Source organism: Gossypium hirsutum, chromosome A11, assembly GCF_007990345.1.
Source record: "Gossypium hirsutum isolate 1008001.06 chromosome A11, Gossypium_hirsutum_v2.1, whole genome shotgun sequence".
NCBI lineage: Eukaryota > Viridiplantae > Streptophyta > Magnoliopsida > Malvales > Malvaceae > Gossypium > Gossypium hirsutum.
In genome coordinates, this window is record NC_053434.1 from 2,862,504 (window position 1) to 2,880,279 (window position 17,776).

A 17,776-nucleotide genomic window follows, 5' to 3' on the forward strand; every position below is an offset into this window, starting at 1 on the left:
TGTTTTTGTTAGATGAAAACATTTAACATAATCTTGTAAAGATTCTCCATCTCTATATTTTAATAACATCAAACTTATAGGAATATTCATTATTGTTCTATGAGCCCGAAATCTCCTGAGCGCACGCGACGAATATATTAATTTAAATTTAAGTCCATTCATTAAAATTTTCTTTTTAAAAAACAAATAAAATAAACATAAAATAGGAAAAAGAGGAAAACATGGTTGTTTGTATTCTATCATGTCTTTCGTTCCCCCATTAATCTCTCTCAACGCCAAACCTCAAATCTAGGACTATCTAAAATCTAAATTCCCCCTTCCCTTCATAAACTTGACAAATCCAACCACAAAAAAAAAAAAAGAAAGAAAAAGAAAAAGAAAACAAATAACGGACCCACAACATTTTCCCGTTCTCCAATCTTCCCGAGTCCGTTGCAATGTCCGCCTCAGTTCCGGCCGCCCTCCCTATCTCCGGTACACAACCCGACGAAACCCAGCCACCCGTCGCCATCTCTGCATTTCGCGCTTTCCTTTCCCGCCTTAATGATTCCCTCCGCAACAGCCTCTCAGAGCGCCGTCCTTGGCCTGAACTTGCTGACCGTTCCACCTTCTCCAAGCCGGAATCTTTCTCCGACGCTACCCTCCGTATCCGCAAAAATTACTCTTATTTCCGAGTCAATTATCTGATGGTCATTGGTGTCACCCTTGCATTTTCGCTTATTTTCCACCCATTCTCCCTTCTCCTCCTTCTAGGGCTTCTCTTCTCTTGGATCTTCCTTTACCTCTTCCGTCCTGCCGATCAACCTCTTATCATCTTCGGTCGCACCTTTTCGGACCGTGAGACCCTTGGGATCCTTGTCATCTTCAGTATCTTTGTGATTTTCCTGACCTCTGTTGGATCTCTTATCATTTCCGCTATTATGCTTGGGTTTGGTCTTGTTTGTGCTCATGGTGCCTTTAAAGCTCCCGATGATCTCTTCTTGGATGACCAAGAACCAGCAGCCACCGGTTTCTTGTCCTTCATTGGTGGCGCCGCCTCTAATGCCGTTGCCGCCACTGTTCCTACTATTTCTAACACTCGTATATGAACCTTATTCAATGATCAACATATCTAAATCTTGTTCACAAAGATAATACATTATCGCTTCATGTGTAATTGATTCAATTTTCAGTTCTTTCTAGATAACAATTTCACCGTTTTAGCCATCATTTTTCCGAAGGGTGGGTGTTTGGTACTCGCACTGTAATTTTCTATTTATTTTATAAACAGCTTGTGGCGTTTCTTTTTATAATATTTTATTAGACAATTGTCAACCGCAAAGTCTAAAAACTCTTTTCAGAATAGAGTAAATATTTTCCCTATTGTAAATGTAAGGTGTAAAAAAAAAAAAATCAAATGATTACAAATATTTACATACATTAAAAAAATAATTTACATAAAATCTTTCAATTAATAGCAACTAGGATTGAATAAGAAAAATAAAAAATTGACAATTTATAAAATGTAATTTCAAAAATTATGATTATTTGAAGTCAAATTAAATTTTATTTAATATATAAATAATTTTAAATTTTTATGATATAAAATAAAATTATAATAAAAATAGTTAAAATAATTTAAAAGTGCTTGAAAGTCTATTATTTTTTAGAAATATTTATGAAAAAATCTTAAAATATTGTTAAATAATATTTAAAAATAAAAAAAAAGAGATGAGAATCAAATCCAACCGAATCAAATTATAATAAACGGTTTAAAAAATCTAAAAAATTATGATTACTCCTAATAACAACACAGAAAGTTGGTATATTTTTTTTTATATTAATACTTATACACATATGATAAACACATGTACATGTCATACATAAGCATTAAATCTAAAGGAAGTTACTTAAATAAAAAATTATTTATTTATTAAATAAATTTTAATTTAATTAATATTAATATTATTATTAATATAAAAAAGGTAAATTCGAATGCATTATTTGGAAAGGCTAAAGAAAGGCGGTTTAAGCAGCCATAAAACGTGGCTGGAAAATATGTGAAAATTGGGTAGGACAAAAGTGAAAATTCATAGTGCCCCACTGTTTGAGTGGTTTAGATGGTTTAAAAGGTTGACACCTACCTTCAATTTTTATAGGTAGCTTTGTGTTGTGGATTAGTCAGCTATGTCCTATTTTTTGGCTTTTCTTTTACCACTATCCACTTTCACTTTTATTTTGTTTTTTTCTTTCTATTTTAAAAATGGAGTAGGATGTTGATAGATGTTTGTTCTATTTCATCTACCCTTTTTCTTTTCTTTTTTTCTAAAATTATTTTTTTATTTTTAATATATTAAAATATTTGTATATCAAATTTATTCTCAATAGTAGAATTGAAAAAAATTCTACAAATGGGTTTCAAAAGCTATAAAATGTACTTAAATTATATTAAAAATAAAAATTAATTAAAAATGCACATGGTACTTTCTCAAAAACTAATTTTGGAGCTTTTCCATTTATTCAGTGTCCCTAATAATAATATTTATACTATAAATTTGGGATTATTGTATTATTTACGGAATAAAAAAAGCTCCAAAAAAATTAAAAGATATTGTCAAAGGTTTTTATAATATATTTAAAGATAAAATAATAAAAAATTTAAATCTTTGGATATTTTTATTACATTTGAAGCATATTTGAAATATGTAAATTACATAGTAACTTTTGATGTGTAACAAAAATAATTTCAGAGTTAGTTGTTATTTTTTAAAATAATTTTATTATAGAAAATAGTTTTTCCTGCACTCACCCTGAGTATATGCTTTAATAGGAATCACGCACATAATGGTAGATTGATACAATATAAACGTTTGATAAAATGTTCTCTGATAACCTAATGGTACATTACATAATCTGTTTTAAGGATTGATGACTTATCCATTCCATAATTTTGACATTAAACTTTCCAAAAATTAATACTATTGAGTCTGAGTGAATTCAATAATAAACTAATTCTTATTTTTAAGATCGAATCTATTAATTTAATAAATATACATATACTTATCATTTAATTCAATTAACCGTTGATGATGAAATTAATTGATTGATAGAATAGGATGCCACTCAACTAAAATATTTTTTTTTAAAAATTAAGTAATTATTTTACATTTTTATGTGCGGACTGAATCGTTATGAATAGAATAGAAAGTGGGTTTAAGAGTAAAAATAAATTATATTATTAGAATCTATAAGGATATTTTAAAACGAAAAAAAGACATCTGCTTACGCAGAAAGGCTACTTTAAAAAGCAGAGCAAGGAGTTTGCAATAAGCCGAGAGCAAAAAAGAAAAAACTGATGGAGATGGTGCCTTCAACAATGACAGAGATGTGGACGACAATGGGTTCAACCATTGCCAGTTTCATGTTCATATGGGCTATTATTCGTCAATATTGCCCTTACGAACTCCGCCGTTACTTCGAAAAATACACTCACACCATCATGACCTATTTCTCCCCTTACATCAAAATCTCCATCCACGAATTCACCGGCGATCGCCTCAAACGCAGCGAGGTTTACGTCGCCGTTGAAGCTTATCTCAGCGCCAACTCTTCCAAAACAGCTAAAAGGTTAAAAGCCGAGATGGGAAAAGACAGCAACAACTTAGTTCTCAGCATGGACGAATACGAGAAAGTAACCGACGAGTTCCGAGGAGCTAAAGTATGGTGGGTAGCGAGCAAAGTGGTGTCAGCTACTCGGCCCATGGCGTATTATCCCGAACAGGAGAAAAGGTATTACAGGCTCACTTTTCATAAACGGTACAGAGAGATGATAACCGGTGCTTATTTAGAACATGTAGTGAAAGAAGGGAAGGAAATTAGAGTGAGGAACAGGCAAAGGAAGCTTTACACAAACAGTCCAGGTTATAAATGGCCGAGTTATAAACAAACCATGTGGAGTCACATCGTGTTTGAACATCCAGCTACGTTTGGAACAATGGCGTTGGAACCAGATAAGAAGAAAGAGATTATTGAAGATCTTGTTACTTTTAGTGAAAGTAAAGAGTTTTATGCTAGGATTGGTAAAGCTTGGAAACGTGGGTATCTTCTTTATGGACCACCAGGGACTGGGAAATCAACTATGATTGCTGCAATGGCGAATTTGTTGAATTATGATGTTTATGATCTTGAACTCACTGCTGTTAAAGATAATACTGAGTTAAGGAAGCTTTTGATTGAGACAACGAGTAAGTCTATTATAGTGATTGAAGATATAGATTGTTCACTTGATCTTACTGGTCAAAGGAAGAAAAAAGGCGGGAAAGCTATGGCGGATGATGAGAAAGAGAGGAAAGAGGTAAAAGAAGAAAGTGGTAATAGTGGTAACAGCAAAGTGACGCTTTCGGGTTTATTGAATTTTATCGATGGGCTTTGGTCTGCTTGTGGTGGGGAGAGGTTGATTGTTTTTACTACTAATTATGTGGAGAAACTTGATCCTGCATTGATAAGACGGGGCAGGATGGATAAACATATTGAGCTTTCTTATTGTGGGTTTGAAGGGTTCAAGGTGCTTGCTAAGAATTATTTGAAATTGGAAACTCATCCATTGTTTGATGCCATTGATGGGTTGATGAAAGAGGTTAAGATTACACCTGCTGATGTTGCTGAGAATCTTATGCCTAAGTCTCCATTAGATGATGCTGAGAAATGTCTGTGGAGCTTGATTCAGGCTCTTGAGGAAGCTAAGGAAGAAGCTGAAGCTGAAGCTGAAGCTGCGACTACCAAGAAGGTTGTAGAGCAAAGTCAGGATGGTGGTGGTGTATGCAGTGAAAATTGTATGGCAGAGAAGGCTTCAGAGTGAGCCAAATTCCAGATTGATTTTTAGTGGATTACAGATTCGTGGGCATGATTGTTAGAAGGGATTCTATTTTAGCTGTTAAAAGCAAATGGTATGTGAGCGCATCAGATTGGAATTTATTAGTGTTAATAATAACATAAGCTGTTTTATTTAACAAAACTTGAGCATGCTATGAATGTTCATTAACTGTAGGAAAACAAGATGCATACATACATACATACATCAATGGCAGAAAATTTGAAGTACTGAATGATCAAAAGGAAATTAATGCATTCATACATATATACCAATGGGCCCTGGACTATGTTCTAGGATATAGGAACAACGCAAAATCTTAAGAAACTATATCAGCTCAAATGGATAGTGTAAATTTAGGTTATTTGTAAATTTTGATAATGTGTATTAAGATAGTATTTAAACTAAAATATTTTAAATTACAATTAGCAATATTAACTCTCAAATATTTATTATTTAAATTATTATTCGTAATATTAACTCTTAAATATTTATTATTTGAATCTGTTTTGCTTTTTGTAAATAATGTATTCGGATAATGAATATCTAAAATTGCTTTACTTTAGTGAATAATAGGTTCGAATTTAGATATCTGAGTTCATTATCCGTTGTGCTCGAATTCAAATAATTTATTTATTTAAGATTCGAATTTAGATTATAATACTAGGTCATTCATTCTTACATAAGCCAAGTACAATTACTTAGTAAATAAAAAATTTCAAATAGCAAAGTGACTAACAAGAAAGAAGATGAACATAAAAATAGAAAAGAAAGGTCTCCTAAACTGTTCTTATTAACTTATAGTTTTGTCAGTTAACAAGGCAACAATTTGATCAGTTACAATCAGAATGTGCCCAAAATTTAAACTGGTTGATTCTTGCTTCACGATGGCAGGAGCCACGGGCTCGGCTGCCATTGTCATGGTTGAGTGTAAAGGCTTTGGTTTTGCTTTTGGGGCAGCAGTCTCCCTTCTTACTCGAACTGATGCAGGGACCTAAAACCCCATTAAAGCTTAAATCAGAATATGAACCCAATGCATTTGACTATAAAAAGTCAACAAACTCGAAACTGAATCCAAAATGACCTGAATTTAAAATCTATATAAATTAAGAAAAAAATTATTTAATAAAAATAATGCCTACAAGGCTATAACACAATTTATTTTGTTTTCATTTATAACATACCATTTTCCATTGTGATAAAATATGCAATTACTGTTTAGTATGTACTAATTTTATATCTAAAAGTGGAGCAATGATTATATATGCACAAATATCATACAAGACTTATATTCATGCTACTATGCCATTTTTAATATGTAGAAAGACAGCATATCTAGAGAGGATGGAGAAGAGCTTACCTGAGCCAGCTCCTTGGAGGTTGAGTCATCTGACTGTAGAGATATTTTCTCCCCTTCATTTCTGTTGGTGCCAGGCAGAGGAGGCAGCACAGACTGCGGAAGGGGAGGAGGTGGAGGCAGTGGAGGTTGAACTGTAACTTGCTCTTTAGATGGGGAACCAGGTGGTGGTGGTGGACCAGGGGGAGGAGGCAAAGGAATACCCAAGTTCATTGTGGCAGGCTTGGGTGGCATAGGAGGTGGGGGTGGTAGAGGCAAAGAAGCAGGAACATCAGAGGCATCCCCTGAGTCCGATTTACTGGTATCTGGCAAAGGAGGAGGAGGTGGAGGTGGTACAGCTACAGAAGTATCCTCTAACTCAAGTCTGGAGGAAGAAGCAGCGGCACTTGATGATGCACCAGACAAGGGAATTCTAGGTCCTGAAGAGAAAACCAATAACAGAATCTAAGAGAGAGAGAGAGTAAAACCAGCTTAAGTGTTTAAGTCAGAAGCAATGGAAAGAGAACTGTGTTTCAGTAGAAAACAGATCAAAGATGAAGTTACCAGACCTATTGATGATTTGTACATTGGTGGTTTCCCAGGTGTTGGAGCCCCTGTAGGATTCGGAGTAGAGTGATAATAAACAGAGTCCTGCAGATAAGGAAAGAAAAAAGTAGTACAAATTAGACTCCACGTAAGCAGGCATAAAAATGTAAATGTAGAAGTTAACCGATTGATTTGAATCACACTTTAGGTTTAGGATGCTTCACTCTCTCATCTTCTTCTGCAGTTGTCCTTCTCCGAGGATGCCCCAAGTGACTGCAGCAGAGATAAACCATAGTTGGTAAATGAGAATTTAGAAGATGCTAAGACTGAAGCATAAAGGAACATGCCAATGATATCATAAAGAGAACGACTACCTGAACATAACAGGGGTCTCACCCTTCTCCTTCATTTTATCTTCAAATTCCTGAGCAAGGGAGTAAAGGATATTGTAGTTGTCTCATGCAAACAACTAATTCTAATAGATGGCAGAAAAATCTTAAGCCAGTAATTATTTCTTCAAAAACAGTTCCAATTATTAATCACTTAAATTATTACCTTCCTTTTCTTTAAAATAAGGTTAAGTATGTCTTGAAGTTGTCTCTTCTTGTGTGTTTTCTTGCTTTGTGTAAAGCACCTTCAGCCTCTGTAATAACTCAACAAAGTTAATGACTATAATTGGCAGAGCACCAGACTGCATTTCAAATTGAAATTGGTAAAGAAATACCCAAATATACTAGTGAGAACAAGGTGATCTGCGGAAACAAAAGGCTCAGTACAGGGATACATTTCTCAAACTGATTATAATTACCCCTTTCAACCTTACACATGGTTAATCTCAAGCTCAAGGAAATATCTGAATGCCACAAAGATAGTTACTGAAACCTCCTCGAAAGAAGGAAAAAAAACAGAGTAGAAAATCAGCTAGCATTTAAGGCTTGTTCAGTCTTCTGCATTAAAGTAAAGTCCTAAAATTTCCTAAAGGAAAAAATGGGTACAGTCCATTGCAAATAAAAATTCCTAATTTGAAAACATAACCATCTCCATTAAGTTCTGCTCATTTCAATTAAGTGCTAATTTGCATCTAAACAGACTTCAAATCATCAATAGATCGTGATCATGAAACATCATAATAGAACGACTTACTTATCATTTCTAACTTCTCAATCTGCTCCTTCATTGCCTGTGGATCCTTCTTCAAAATCCCTACCTCTCTCACCTTCTTTCTTTCCTTGTTCTGTTAACAACTATTAAAACATTAAAATAAAATAGAATTCTAAGCTGAAACAATCACTTACATTTACAAATTCTGTTCAAAAACAACAAAATAAAAATTAAGCGACATTATTATGTTCTATTTTTATTTTTTTTTTAACTTCCAAAAGCTTATTTGAAACAGATATTAACATGGAAGCCAATAATTCCCCTCCAATTCAACATTGTTCTTTGCAAATTCATTCGATTAAAGTAACTAGTAAAATAACAGCAAAAACCTAAGCCATTCAAACTAGGTGAAATCGTTTTGCATTTATCTTCATTCAAACAGGCAAAACGAGGAACGAAATTAAGCATCATTGAAGTAAAAAAGGGAAACATAAAACCCTAAAAGGAAACTGAACTTTTACCCGTTTGAGTTCTTTCTTACGGAGCTCCTTACGATAGGCGTCCGTAGGGTTCATCAATTTGCCTCCTTTCGTCGTCTTCATGTTCTCTTTTTGCCAATTTTCTTAAATTCTTAAGGGTTTCTTCTTCTTCTACTCCTGATTTTTTTTTGGGCGGGGGGGGGATCAAATCGAAAGTGCGGAATTTACGTATTTCAGTTTCAGTAGGCCGAGGGGGCAGAACGGGAAAAAATAGTAATAACGACAATCAGCAACGAAAACCCCTCTTCGGAGTTGGTTGGTAGAAGTGAGTTTTGTGTCGATGGATTTTTTTATACTTTGCCCTTTTTTGTTCGCTTCTAATTTGTAATTCCGTATTTATCCTTGGGCCAATAGGAAATTACCTGTTCTTAACTCTGCCACTTGCGAATGCAAAAGGAACTTTTTTTCTAGTATGAAAAATGTTCAAATTTTCTAAACACTTAAAAATATATCTTTATTATTCAGATTTTTTTAAATATTAAAATAGTTTTGTTTTTATAAATTTGAAGTCACCAATTAATTAGATATTAGCTCTGATAAAAAATATACTAAAAGGTAAAAAATTATTTATAGCATATTCGATCAAACGGGTGATTTTCTCGCCTATTAAAGATTTCATACTCCCCCTATAAATTGAAAATCCATAACCCCGATTGCTATATGAATACTGTTTAATTGATCAGTGCCTGTTAAAAATTAATACGATCTTTATAAAGCTCTTCTTCAGACTGAAATTCAATGGGATCCAGAGAGATCATGTCTTCATCCATAGGACTCCAAGTACCTGGATCAATCGAAAGTTCGATTCTATGTTCATTTCCAATGTTCTTTAAATCAAATTAAAGTAACAGATCAAATTAAGAATCAATAACAATATTCATTCATAAAAAGGAGTCTAGATTAATTGATTTGTGAATTGCATGTAATCGAGTTAAATAATTAATATTTTTCTGTCAATTAAAATTTATTTTGGAAAATATAAATATTTTATTTTTATACAAAATTTTTACAAAAATTATAACTCTCCCTTTAAAATAATCACATGTTTAGTGATAAGACGTGTGAGCGATGAGGAATTAAATATATTTACTTTTAGAGACTTAACTATATATATAAAGTTTTTTCATCGACTTCACTTTTAGAGACTTAACAATATATATAAAATTTTTTCATCGACTTCTAATGTATTTAATATACTTTATGCTAAAATATTGTCAAATATAAACATTTAAAAAGTGAAAATTTTGATGGACTTTTTTTGTATCGTTAGAAACAAAGCTCTAATAGCAAACAAAAATGAAAACTAACTGCTTGTATATATACTCACAAAATCAAACAAATATTTAAATAATATCCCGACCCTATTTATACTATGCTTTGGGTCTAATTTAATAGCAATACCATTCATTACATTTGCAATCATAATAAATAAATAAAAAAGGTAAATCGAAATTTTAATCTCTTACTCGAATCTTCTCTTGAATCTCTACTAAAAGAATTACTAATTGCTTCTCGAGATACTTAAGAATGCCTTGATCTTAGAAGCACAATCTGCCTATAAAACCTCCTTGTTCGAAGAAACAATGCGAACGCAATGAGGAATCCAAGGAAAGCAACCGCTGCCATGATGAAAAACGATAACATGAAACATCGAGTGCCATAGCACGAGTTGTCTTCACTGGTTGCCATTTTGTCGTAAATGTACCCGATGATCCTCACGGAAAAAATGTAAGATCCGATAGGACTAGCAATGGCAATGGTGTTGAAAATGGTGCCCATGTGTCTAACACCAAATATCTCAGACGTGATGGTCGGCATCAACGACCACTGTGAGCCATAACAAATGCCTACCATGACTGAGCCTATGTACAAGTTTCCAGGAAAGCCTGAAGCGACGATCAAGTGGCCAAACGTCAATGTGGCTAGCGTAATAACCATGAACAACGGCCTCGCCCAACCTTTGTGCAACATTATGTCCGACAAAAACCCCGCCCCGAACCGACCAAGGAAATTCCATATGCTCCATAAAGCAACCAAAGAAGATCTCTCAATGGTCGAGTAACCAAGAGATTGACCTATTTGGCTAATGTTGTTTATAGTCGCCAAACCCGAACCCATTCCACATATCATCGCAACGAACAACAACCAGAAGTTAACAGTAAGCATCGCTCTCGATAGATTCATATCAATACCATCTTCTAGATCATCATTTGATAAGCTCTCATTCGAAGACGAAGCAACCTCCTTAACTCGGTCCGGTTCACCAGGAATCTCGTGGTACTCCCCGTATTTGGTTGGCATTGGTTCTGAATCATCCATCAAAGGGCTCGTTTCGATAGAAGGCCTCTTGCATTCCTTGTGGGCTTTGGCTGCAATTCCAAAAGGTGAGGCAAGTAAAAGGAGTAGAAACATTAAGGTAATGATCCGGGCCCATGATGGTAAGGTGAAGACATTGTCCAATATTATAATGACCATGAGATAAGCGGCAACGACCAAAGCACTGGACGAGAAACCATTTAAGTGCTTCTTGTCATCGACCGTGGTGGTTCCATAGATTTTGACCAAAGGCATGAGCAATAGGGAGGTCAGAGTGGGAGTGATGGCAAGGATCAAAATGTAAGCGGTTGGGTCACCCTCACATAATGTGTCGTAAACTTGAATCAGAATTGCTCCACTCAAACCAAGAAACCCCTAATATCACGCAACAGTAGAAATTGTGTTAATTTCAGAAAATAAAAGGTTAAAATATGGGAATTTTTTTTATTTTTCATAAATTTAAAATTTATTCTCTCTATATTTTTAATTTTAATATTTAAATTTAATTATTAACACTGTTAAATATTTAAAAAAATAGTGATAATGTGACACGATCTTAGAAAATCAATATCATCAAAATTTTTATAGATTTGAAGTTTTCGAGTTTCAACCATTTACATTGGATATCCCACTTGTCTAGATTAAATTATTATTTTATTTACACTTAATTTATATAAATAAAAAACATAAAAATAACTACTATTTTAATATTTATTTAACAATAATAAAGTGAACTTAGTTGTTTCTTGGACAAGCTGATTGGTTCTTAATTCAACTGGTATAGATATTGTTCTAATGTAGGAGGACGTGGGTTCCAGTATGCTGAAGCGCATTATTCTCTTATTTATAACTTAAGGAAAAATTATAGATAATTTTAGGCATTTATAAATATATATATCATCAAAATTTATAATAAAATTATTTAAAAGAAAAAAAAAAGAATACTAATAATTTTGAACAGAAAGTTCAAGCAAACGATCAACTACATCCAGGCAGGATGTATATGTGTTTTTTTTTTACAAATAGTTCTTAATTATTATCCATTAAATTGATTTTCCATTTTTGTTTTTTCTGAAATAAACAGGAATAATCTGATTGGTTTTGAGCAGCGGCAACTTGACATGGATATATAGTAGGCAATTATTATATTTCGTGTAAGTAATATCTTTCTTATACTAATGGTCCGTATTTTTCTATACTTCTTTTTCTGTACGTTTCAAATAATTATTTCGTATAAAAATATCTATGGTGACTAAAACAATAAAAGGAAATACGAAAAATCCATGGCTCTTATCGTACCTTCATAATGTTAGAGTAGTTATCAAAGTAGTTAAGACTGTTAGTGTGGTTATCAGTTGCAGTTAGTCTGTTCTAGCAGTTTATTTATTGTACGTATGCCTATAAATGCATGAGACTTCTACATGCATTAAATAAGCAATAATAAAAAGTAAGAAAGTCTTCTTTTCTGAATATTTTTGTATAAGTCTAACATGGTATCAGTTGTAAGTTCTTTCCTGGCGTTTCTTTCTTGTTAACCGCTGTGCAGATTTTCTTGGTTGATATGGCTGCTAGCTCTTCTGATGGATTGCTTGACAGCAGGTTCTTCTCTACAAAGAAGATTAGCGTTCTTCTTGATGATGATACGTTTTTGTTATGGAAACAGCAGGTCCTCTTGGCGGTAAAAGCGCACAAGCTTCAGCGTTTTCTGGATATTCAACAAACTCTTCCTCCACAGTTTATTTCTGATGAAAGTGGCGGTCAACATGAAAATCCAGAATTTGAACGTTTTGAGCAACAGGACAGTGCCCTTGCGTCGTGGTTATTGTCTTCCATTAGTCAGGCAGTTCTTCCGCATTTGATAGGTATGGACACCAGTGCCAAAATCTGGAATGCTGTAGTTACTTTGTTTGGCAGTAAAACCACCTCTAAACTGGTGTTTTATCGTCGAAACTTGCATTCTCAACGAAAAGGAAATTTGAACATGAAAGAATTTTTGATGAAAATTAAAAGTTGTTGTGATAATCTTGCTAGTTGTGGTGAAGTCATTAGTGAGCGTGAGCATGTGACAGCAATTCTTAATGGTCTTCCTCCCGAATACGAATCTGTTATCTCTATTGTTACAGCCAGTCAAGTGCCCTACACAGTACAAGGAGTGGTGTCAATGCTTCTTGATGCTGAGACTCGACAACAGGTGGTTAGTAGTGATATCTCTGGCTCTGCGAATCTTGTGTCTCACCAACCTTCTGAAACTGTTGGTTCTAATGGTTCTATGCCTGCTTATCGACCAACAAATGCAACTCGGGGGCGTGGTCGAGGACGTTATTCCAACTCAAAAATTCAGTGTCAATTATGTGGAAAACCTGGTCATCTTGTTGATCGGTGTTATCATCGGTTTGATTCCACTTACAAGAGCAATAATTACAGGCCTCCCCCACAAGTCAATATGTGCATGGCCAGTCCTTCTGTGACAACATGGCCTCCCTTCTCGCCAAGTGCACAATGGAGTACACAAGGTTTCACGCCAGTCCCTGGTGCAACACAGTCTCAAGCATATTTGGCAACTCTAGAAACAGTTGCTGATAACTCTTGGTATCCAGATTCTGGTGCAACCCATCATCTCACAAATTTGGTTACTTCTATTGGAGACGGTGGTGCATATAAAGGGCCAGGTAAGGTATTTGTAGGCAATGGTGCAGCTCTCCCTGTTATGTCTACTGGACAATCATCCTTACTTACTCGATCTAGACCACTGTTCATGAGGTCTTTGTTGCTAGTTCCTGGAATTACTAAGAATCTTTTGTTAGTATCCAAGTTTGCCAAAGATAATCAAGTAATGTTTGAGTTTTTCCCTACTCAGTGTCAGGTGCGTGATTTACAGACTAGAGAAGTTCTTCTTCGAGGCTCAAAGCATCAGGGGTTATATCGACTTCATCTTAACAAGTCTACAGCAACTCCTGTATCCTCCACATCTGCTCAATGTTTTACAACTACTATGAAGCTTCCTCTTAGTATTTGGCACTCTAGACTAGGACATCCATGTCATGCTATTCTTTCTAAGGCACTTGCAAGTTGTAATATACAGGCTACTGATATTAATAAAATGGTCAATTGTATTGCTTGCCATCTGGGTAAAGAGCGTAAACTTCCGTTTGTCAAGTCCAGCACGGTTTATACTGCTCCTCTACAATTGGTTGTGGCTGATGTTTGGGGGCCCGCTCCGGTTGTGTTTAATGGGTTTCGCTATTATGTTGCATTTACTGACACTTACTCGCGCCATACATGGCTCTATTTTTTGAAGAACAAATCTGATGTTGCTGGTATTTTTTCACAGTTCCATCGCCAAGCTGAGAGAGTGTTGGGTGCAAAACTTAAAGTTCTGCAAACAGATGGAGGAGGGGAGTTTCAAGTGTTAAAAAATTATTTAGCTCAGCAAGGAATACTGCATCGCTTCACCTGTCCATACACGTCTGCTCAAAATGGACTTGTTGAACGCAAGCATCGTCAGGTGGTTGAAACAGGCTTGTCTATGTTAGCTCATGCCACCATGCCATTAAGTTTTTGGAATGAAGCCTTTTGTAGTGCTGTGTTTCTGGTTAACCGATTACCATCTCAACCTCTAGGTAATATATCCCCATATGAGCAATTGTTTAAAACGAAACCTGATTATTCTTTTCTTCGAACTTTTGGCTGCTTGTGTTTTCCAAATCTTAGGCCGTTCACAAAAACAAAGCTGCAATTTCGTTCAATACCTTGTGTTTTTCTAGGTTACTCCTCAGTACATAAAGGTTATAAATGTAAAGACCCCAATGGCAAAGTCTATGTCACCCGTCATGTCACCTTTAATGAAACTACTTTTCCATACAAAAGTCATTATTCACCAGTCACATCACATATTTCTAGTCCACAAGTTAGTGCTAAACTTTTAGTTGTTCCTTCACCTCATGTGTCGTGTTCTAGCACTTTGCCTACACCTCCACCAAATACGCCACCTACCTCCACTACACCTATCCCATCACATTCAACACCTACTTCCACTACACCTTTTCCATCACATTCAATGTCTCACTCACAATCTGCTTCCCATAATGTAATACATAATACACCTACTTTATCACCTTTACCACCTTTTTCTCATCAAACAGTACCATCCCCACAATCCGCACCTGTGTCGACTTCTCTTCAACAACAGGAGCAAACCCTCCAACCCTTGACACTCAACAATCATCACATGATTACCAGAAGCAAGGCTGGAGTTTTTAAGCCAAAGGTGTATCTTAGTACAGCAGCTTCTTCCCCAAAAGATGATCCTTCCAATATTCATGAGGCAATGATGTTTGAGTGTTGGCAGGAAGCAGTTTATAGTGAGCTCCAAGCCTTGGCACGAAATAATACCTGGACTTTGTGCTCCATTCCAGAGAATCGGAGGGCAGTAGGGTGCAAATGGTTGTTTAAGGTAAAAAGAAAGTCTGATGGCTCCATTGACAGATACAAGGCTCGGTTAGTTGCAAAAGGTTTTTCTCAACATGCTGGGTTTGATTTTCATAATACGTATAGTCCAGTGGTTCGAGCTTCCACCATCCGCACTGTTCTTTCACTTGCAATTATGCAGGGGTGGTCTCTTCGCCAAGTCGACATCAACAATGCTTTCCTCAATGGTAAGCTTACTGAAGAAATATACATGGACCAACCTCCTGGCTTTGAAGTCCCAAGTGTCACTGGTCAGAAACTGGTGTGCAAACTAAATAAAGCACTATATGGTTTGAGACAAGCTCCTCGTGCCTGGTTTCAGACTCTTAAGGAGTATCTCGTGACTCAACTCGACTTTCAAGCATCTAAAGCTGATTCCTCCTTGTTCATTCGTGTGTTTGATAGGAAGTGTCTTCTACTCATGGTATATGTTGATGATATTGTTCTTACTGGAAGTCATGATCAAGACATTGAAGATGTTGTGCAGCGTCTTTACAGCAAATTTGCTCTCAAGGACATGGGAGCACTCAGTTTTTTTTTGGGCATTGATGTTCGACGCACTTCACAGGGGCTGATGCTCAGTCAAAAGAAATATGTTACTGAACTACTTGAGAAGACTGGAATGCTTGGAGTAGCATCCACACCAACTCCGATGGTAAGCACGCCTAAGCTAATAGCTTCTGATGGCAGTCCTCCATTTTCTGATGTGCACTTATATAGAAGTGTTGTGGGCATGCTTCAATATGTTTGTATTACACGGCCTGACTTGTCGTTCTGCACCAATAAACTTAGCCAATACATGAGTACACCAAGTGACACTCACTGGAGAGCAGTCAAACGGGTATTAAGATATTTAGCTGGCACCATGGACCATGGTTTATGTCTTACAGCAGGACAACTAGAACTGGTAGGATATTCGGATGCTGACTGGGCTTCTTCCATTGAAGATCGGCGTTCCACTTCTGGATATGTGGTATATCTTGGGTCAAATCTGGTGGCTTGGTGTTCAAAGAAACAGTCTGTAGTCTCTCGATCCTCTGCTGAAGCAGAATATCGCAGCTTGGCTAACTGCGTGTCTGAACTCCTATCTATTCAACAGTTGCTAAATGAAGTTGGAATGTCAATGTCTAAGATACCAACCATCTGGTGCGACAACTCTTCTACAGTATCTGTTGCTGAAAATCCTACTCATCATACTAAAATGAAACACGTTGAAATAGACCATCATTTTGTTCGTGAAAAAATACTTGCTGGTTGTTTACAAGTTAATTTTGTTCTCTCTGCTCAACAAATTGCAGATGTCCTTACAAAACCAATCACGCCTAAGCAATTTTCTTCCTTCAGACGTGCTCTTCGAGTGCTGCCATCGAAAGATCTTTGTAATACAAAAACAAATAAGCAAGGGGAATGTTAGAGTAGTTATCAAAGTAGTTAAGACTGTTAGTGTGGTTATCAGTTGCAGTTAGTCTGTTCTAGCAGTTTCTTTATTGTACGTATGCCTATAAATGCATGAGACTTCTACATGCATTAAATAAGTAATAATAAAAAGTAAGAAAGTCTTCTTTTCTGAATATTTTTGTATAAGTCTAACACATAATCCCCACGATGGTCCCACCAAATTGATGAAAATTTTCAACGCCACTAACCACATTTGCCGTAGTGAAAAATGATTGCGCATGAGCTGCCACCAGCATGAACAAGCACATCAACGGCACCGGCGGCTGCCGGATTAACCCCACCACGGATGCCCATATCAAGAAATACCCAACGAAGCATTGGACGGCACCGGCTACGTGGACCACCCAAGGACCATTAAGGAGTCTGGGACGGCGAGAGGTGACGGTGGAGTAAAGGAGGCCGGAGAGGATACCGGCGTTAGCGCCTATGTCTTTGAAGACGGAAATGGTGTCCAGCGTTGATTGGTCGTAGGATTGGGATGATTTGAGGACCGGAGAGTAGATGCCGAAGGTGTAAGATGCACCGCTGGTGCACTGAATCCATATGCTCGCCGCCGTGGCTATCCATTTGGTGTTGAGGAAACCCTCCATGCAAAAAGAAAAAAAGAGAGAGAGACAATTAATAATCTGTTGTTTTTGGAAGATTTTGGTGTGTTTTGTAAGATAAAGCTGTGTGTTTTGCTGAAGTTTAATATATATATATTTGAAAGGAAGGTTCCTTTGGGAATGTTTTATGAAGAGAAATGCATGTTTTTCTCAAGGTTATTTTTTTATTTAAGGATTCAAAGAGGTTATAAATAATTTTAGGTGTCATATAAAAAATATAAAAAAAATTAGAAGTCTAATTAAATTTTTAAAAGTTTTATGATTAATTAAAAATTTTCAAAAAAATTAAAAGGTATCTGGTCCTTTAAAAAGTACATTTATTAGTCGGAAACAACTCAGCAAAATAATGATCTCTGGTCCTTTGAAAAAACCTTTCAATAAAAGACATAAAAGAAAATTAAAGCAACAAAATGAAAATGAAAATAGATGATGATGAAGTTTAACTGGAAACTAACTAATTTGAAAAAGCTTTAAATAGACGTTAAATAAATTAAAATGATAGCAACATAAATTTATTATATATATATATATCAATTGATGTAACTTTTTTAGTTTGACG

General features: G+C 35.6%; 3 protein-coding genes and 1 pseudogene across 3 annotated transcripts; 2 read left to right on the plus strand and 2 right to left on the minus strand.

Moving 5' to 3' along the window:
* The first annotated feature begins 140 nt into the window (after nucleotides 1–140).
* On the plus strand, nucleotides 141–1,289 carry LOC121209607 (PRA1 family protein B4). The gene has a single exon (XM_041080558.1). The coding sequence runs from the start codon at nucleotides 438–440 to the stop codon at nucleotides 1,086–1,088; it is 651 nt and encodes a 216-aa protein (XP_040936492.1). The 5' UTR covers nucleotides 141–437; the 3' UTR covers nucleotides 1,089–1,289.
* A 1,971-nt stretch (nucleotides 1,290–3,260) lies between these two features.
* LOC121209608 (AAA-ATPase ASD, mitochondrial) lies at nucleotides 3,261–6,320 on the plus strand. Its single transcript, XM_041080559.1, has 2 exons — nucleotides 3,261–4,925; nucleotides 6,172–6,320. Exon 1 carries the CDS (start codon nucleotides 3,335–3,337, stop codon nucleotides 4,835–4,837), a length of 1,503 nt encoding a protein of 500 aa, XP_040936493.1. The 5' UTR covers nucleotides 3,261–3,334; the 3' UTR covers nucleotides 4,838–4,925; nucleotides 6,172–6,320.
* On the minus strand, nucleotides 5,614–8,651 carry LOC107912157 (protein EARLY FLOWERING 5-like; annotated as a pseudogene).
* Nucleotides 8,652–9,873: 1,222 nt separating this feature from the next.
* On the minus strand, nucleotides 9,874–17,338 carry LOC121209609 (protein NUCLEAR FUSION DEFECTIVE 4). Its single transcript, XM_041080560.1, has 3 exons — nucleotides 16,748–17,338; nucleotides 11,320–11,323; nucleotides 9,874–11,062 (listed from the first exon to the last, which is right to left on the minus strand). Exons 1-3 carry the CDS (start codon nucleotides 17,200–17,202, stop codon nucleotides 9,893–9,895), a joined length of 1,629 nt encoding a protein of 542 aa, XP_040936494.1. The 5' UTR covers nucleotides 17,203–17,338; the 3' UTR covers nucleotides 9,874–9,892.
* Between the last annotated feature and the right edge of the window lie 438 nt (nucleotides 17,339–17,776).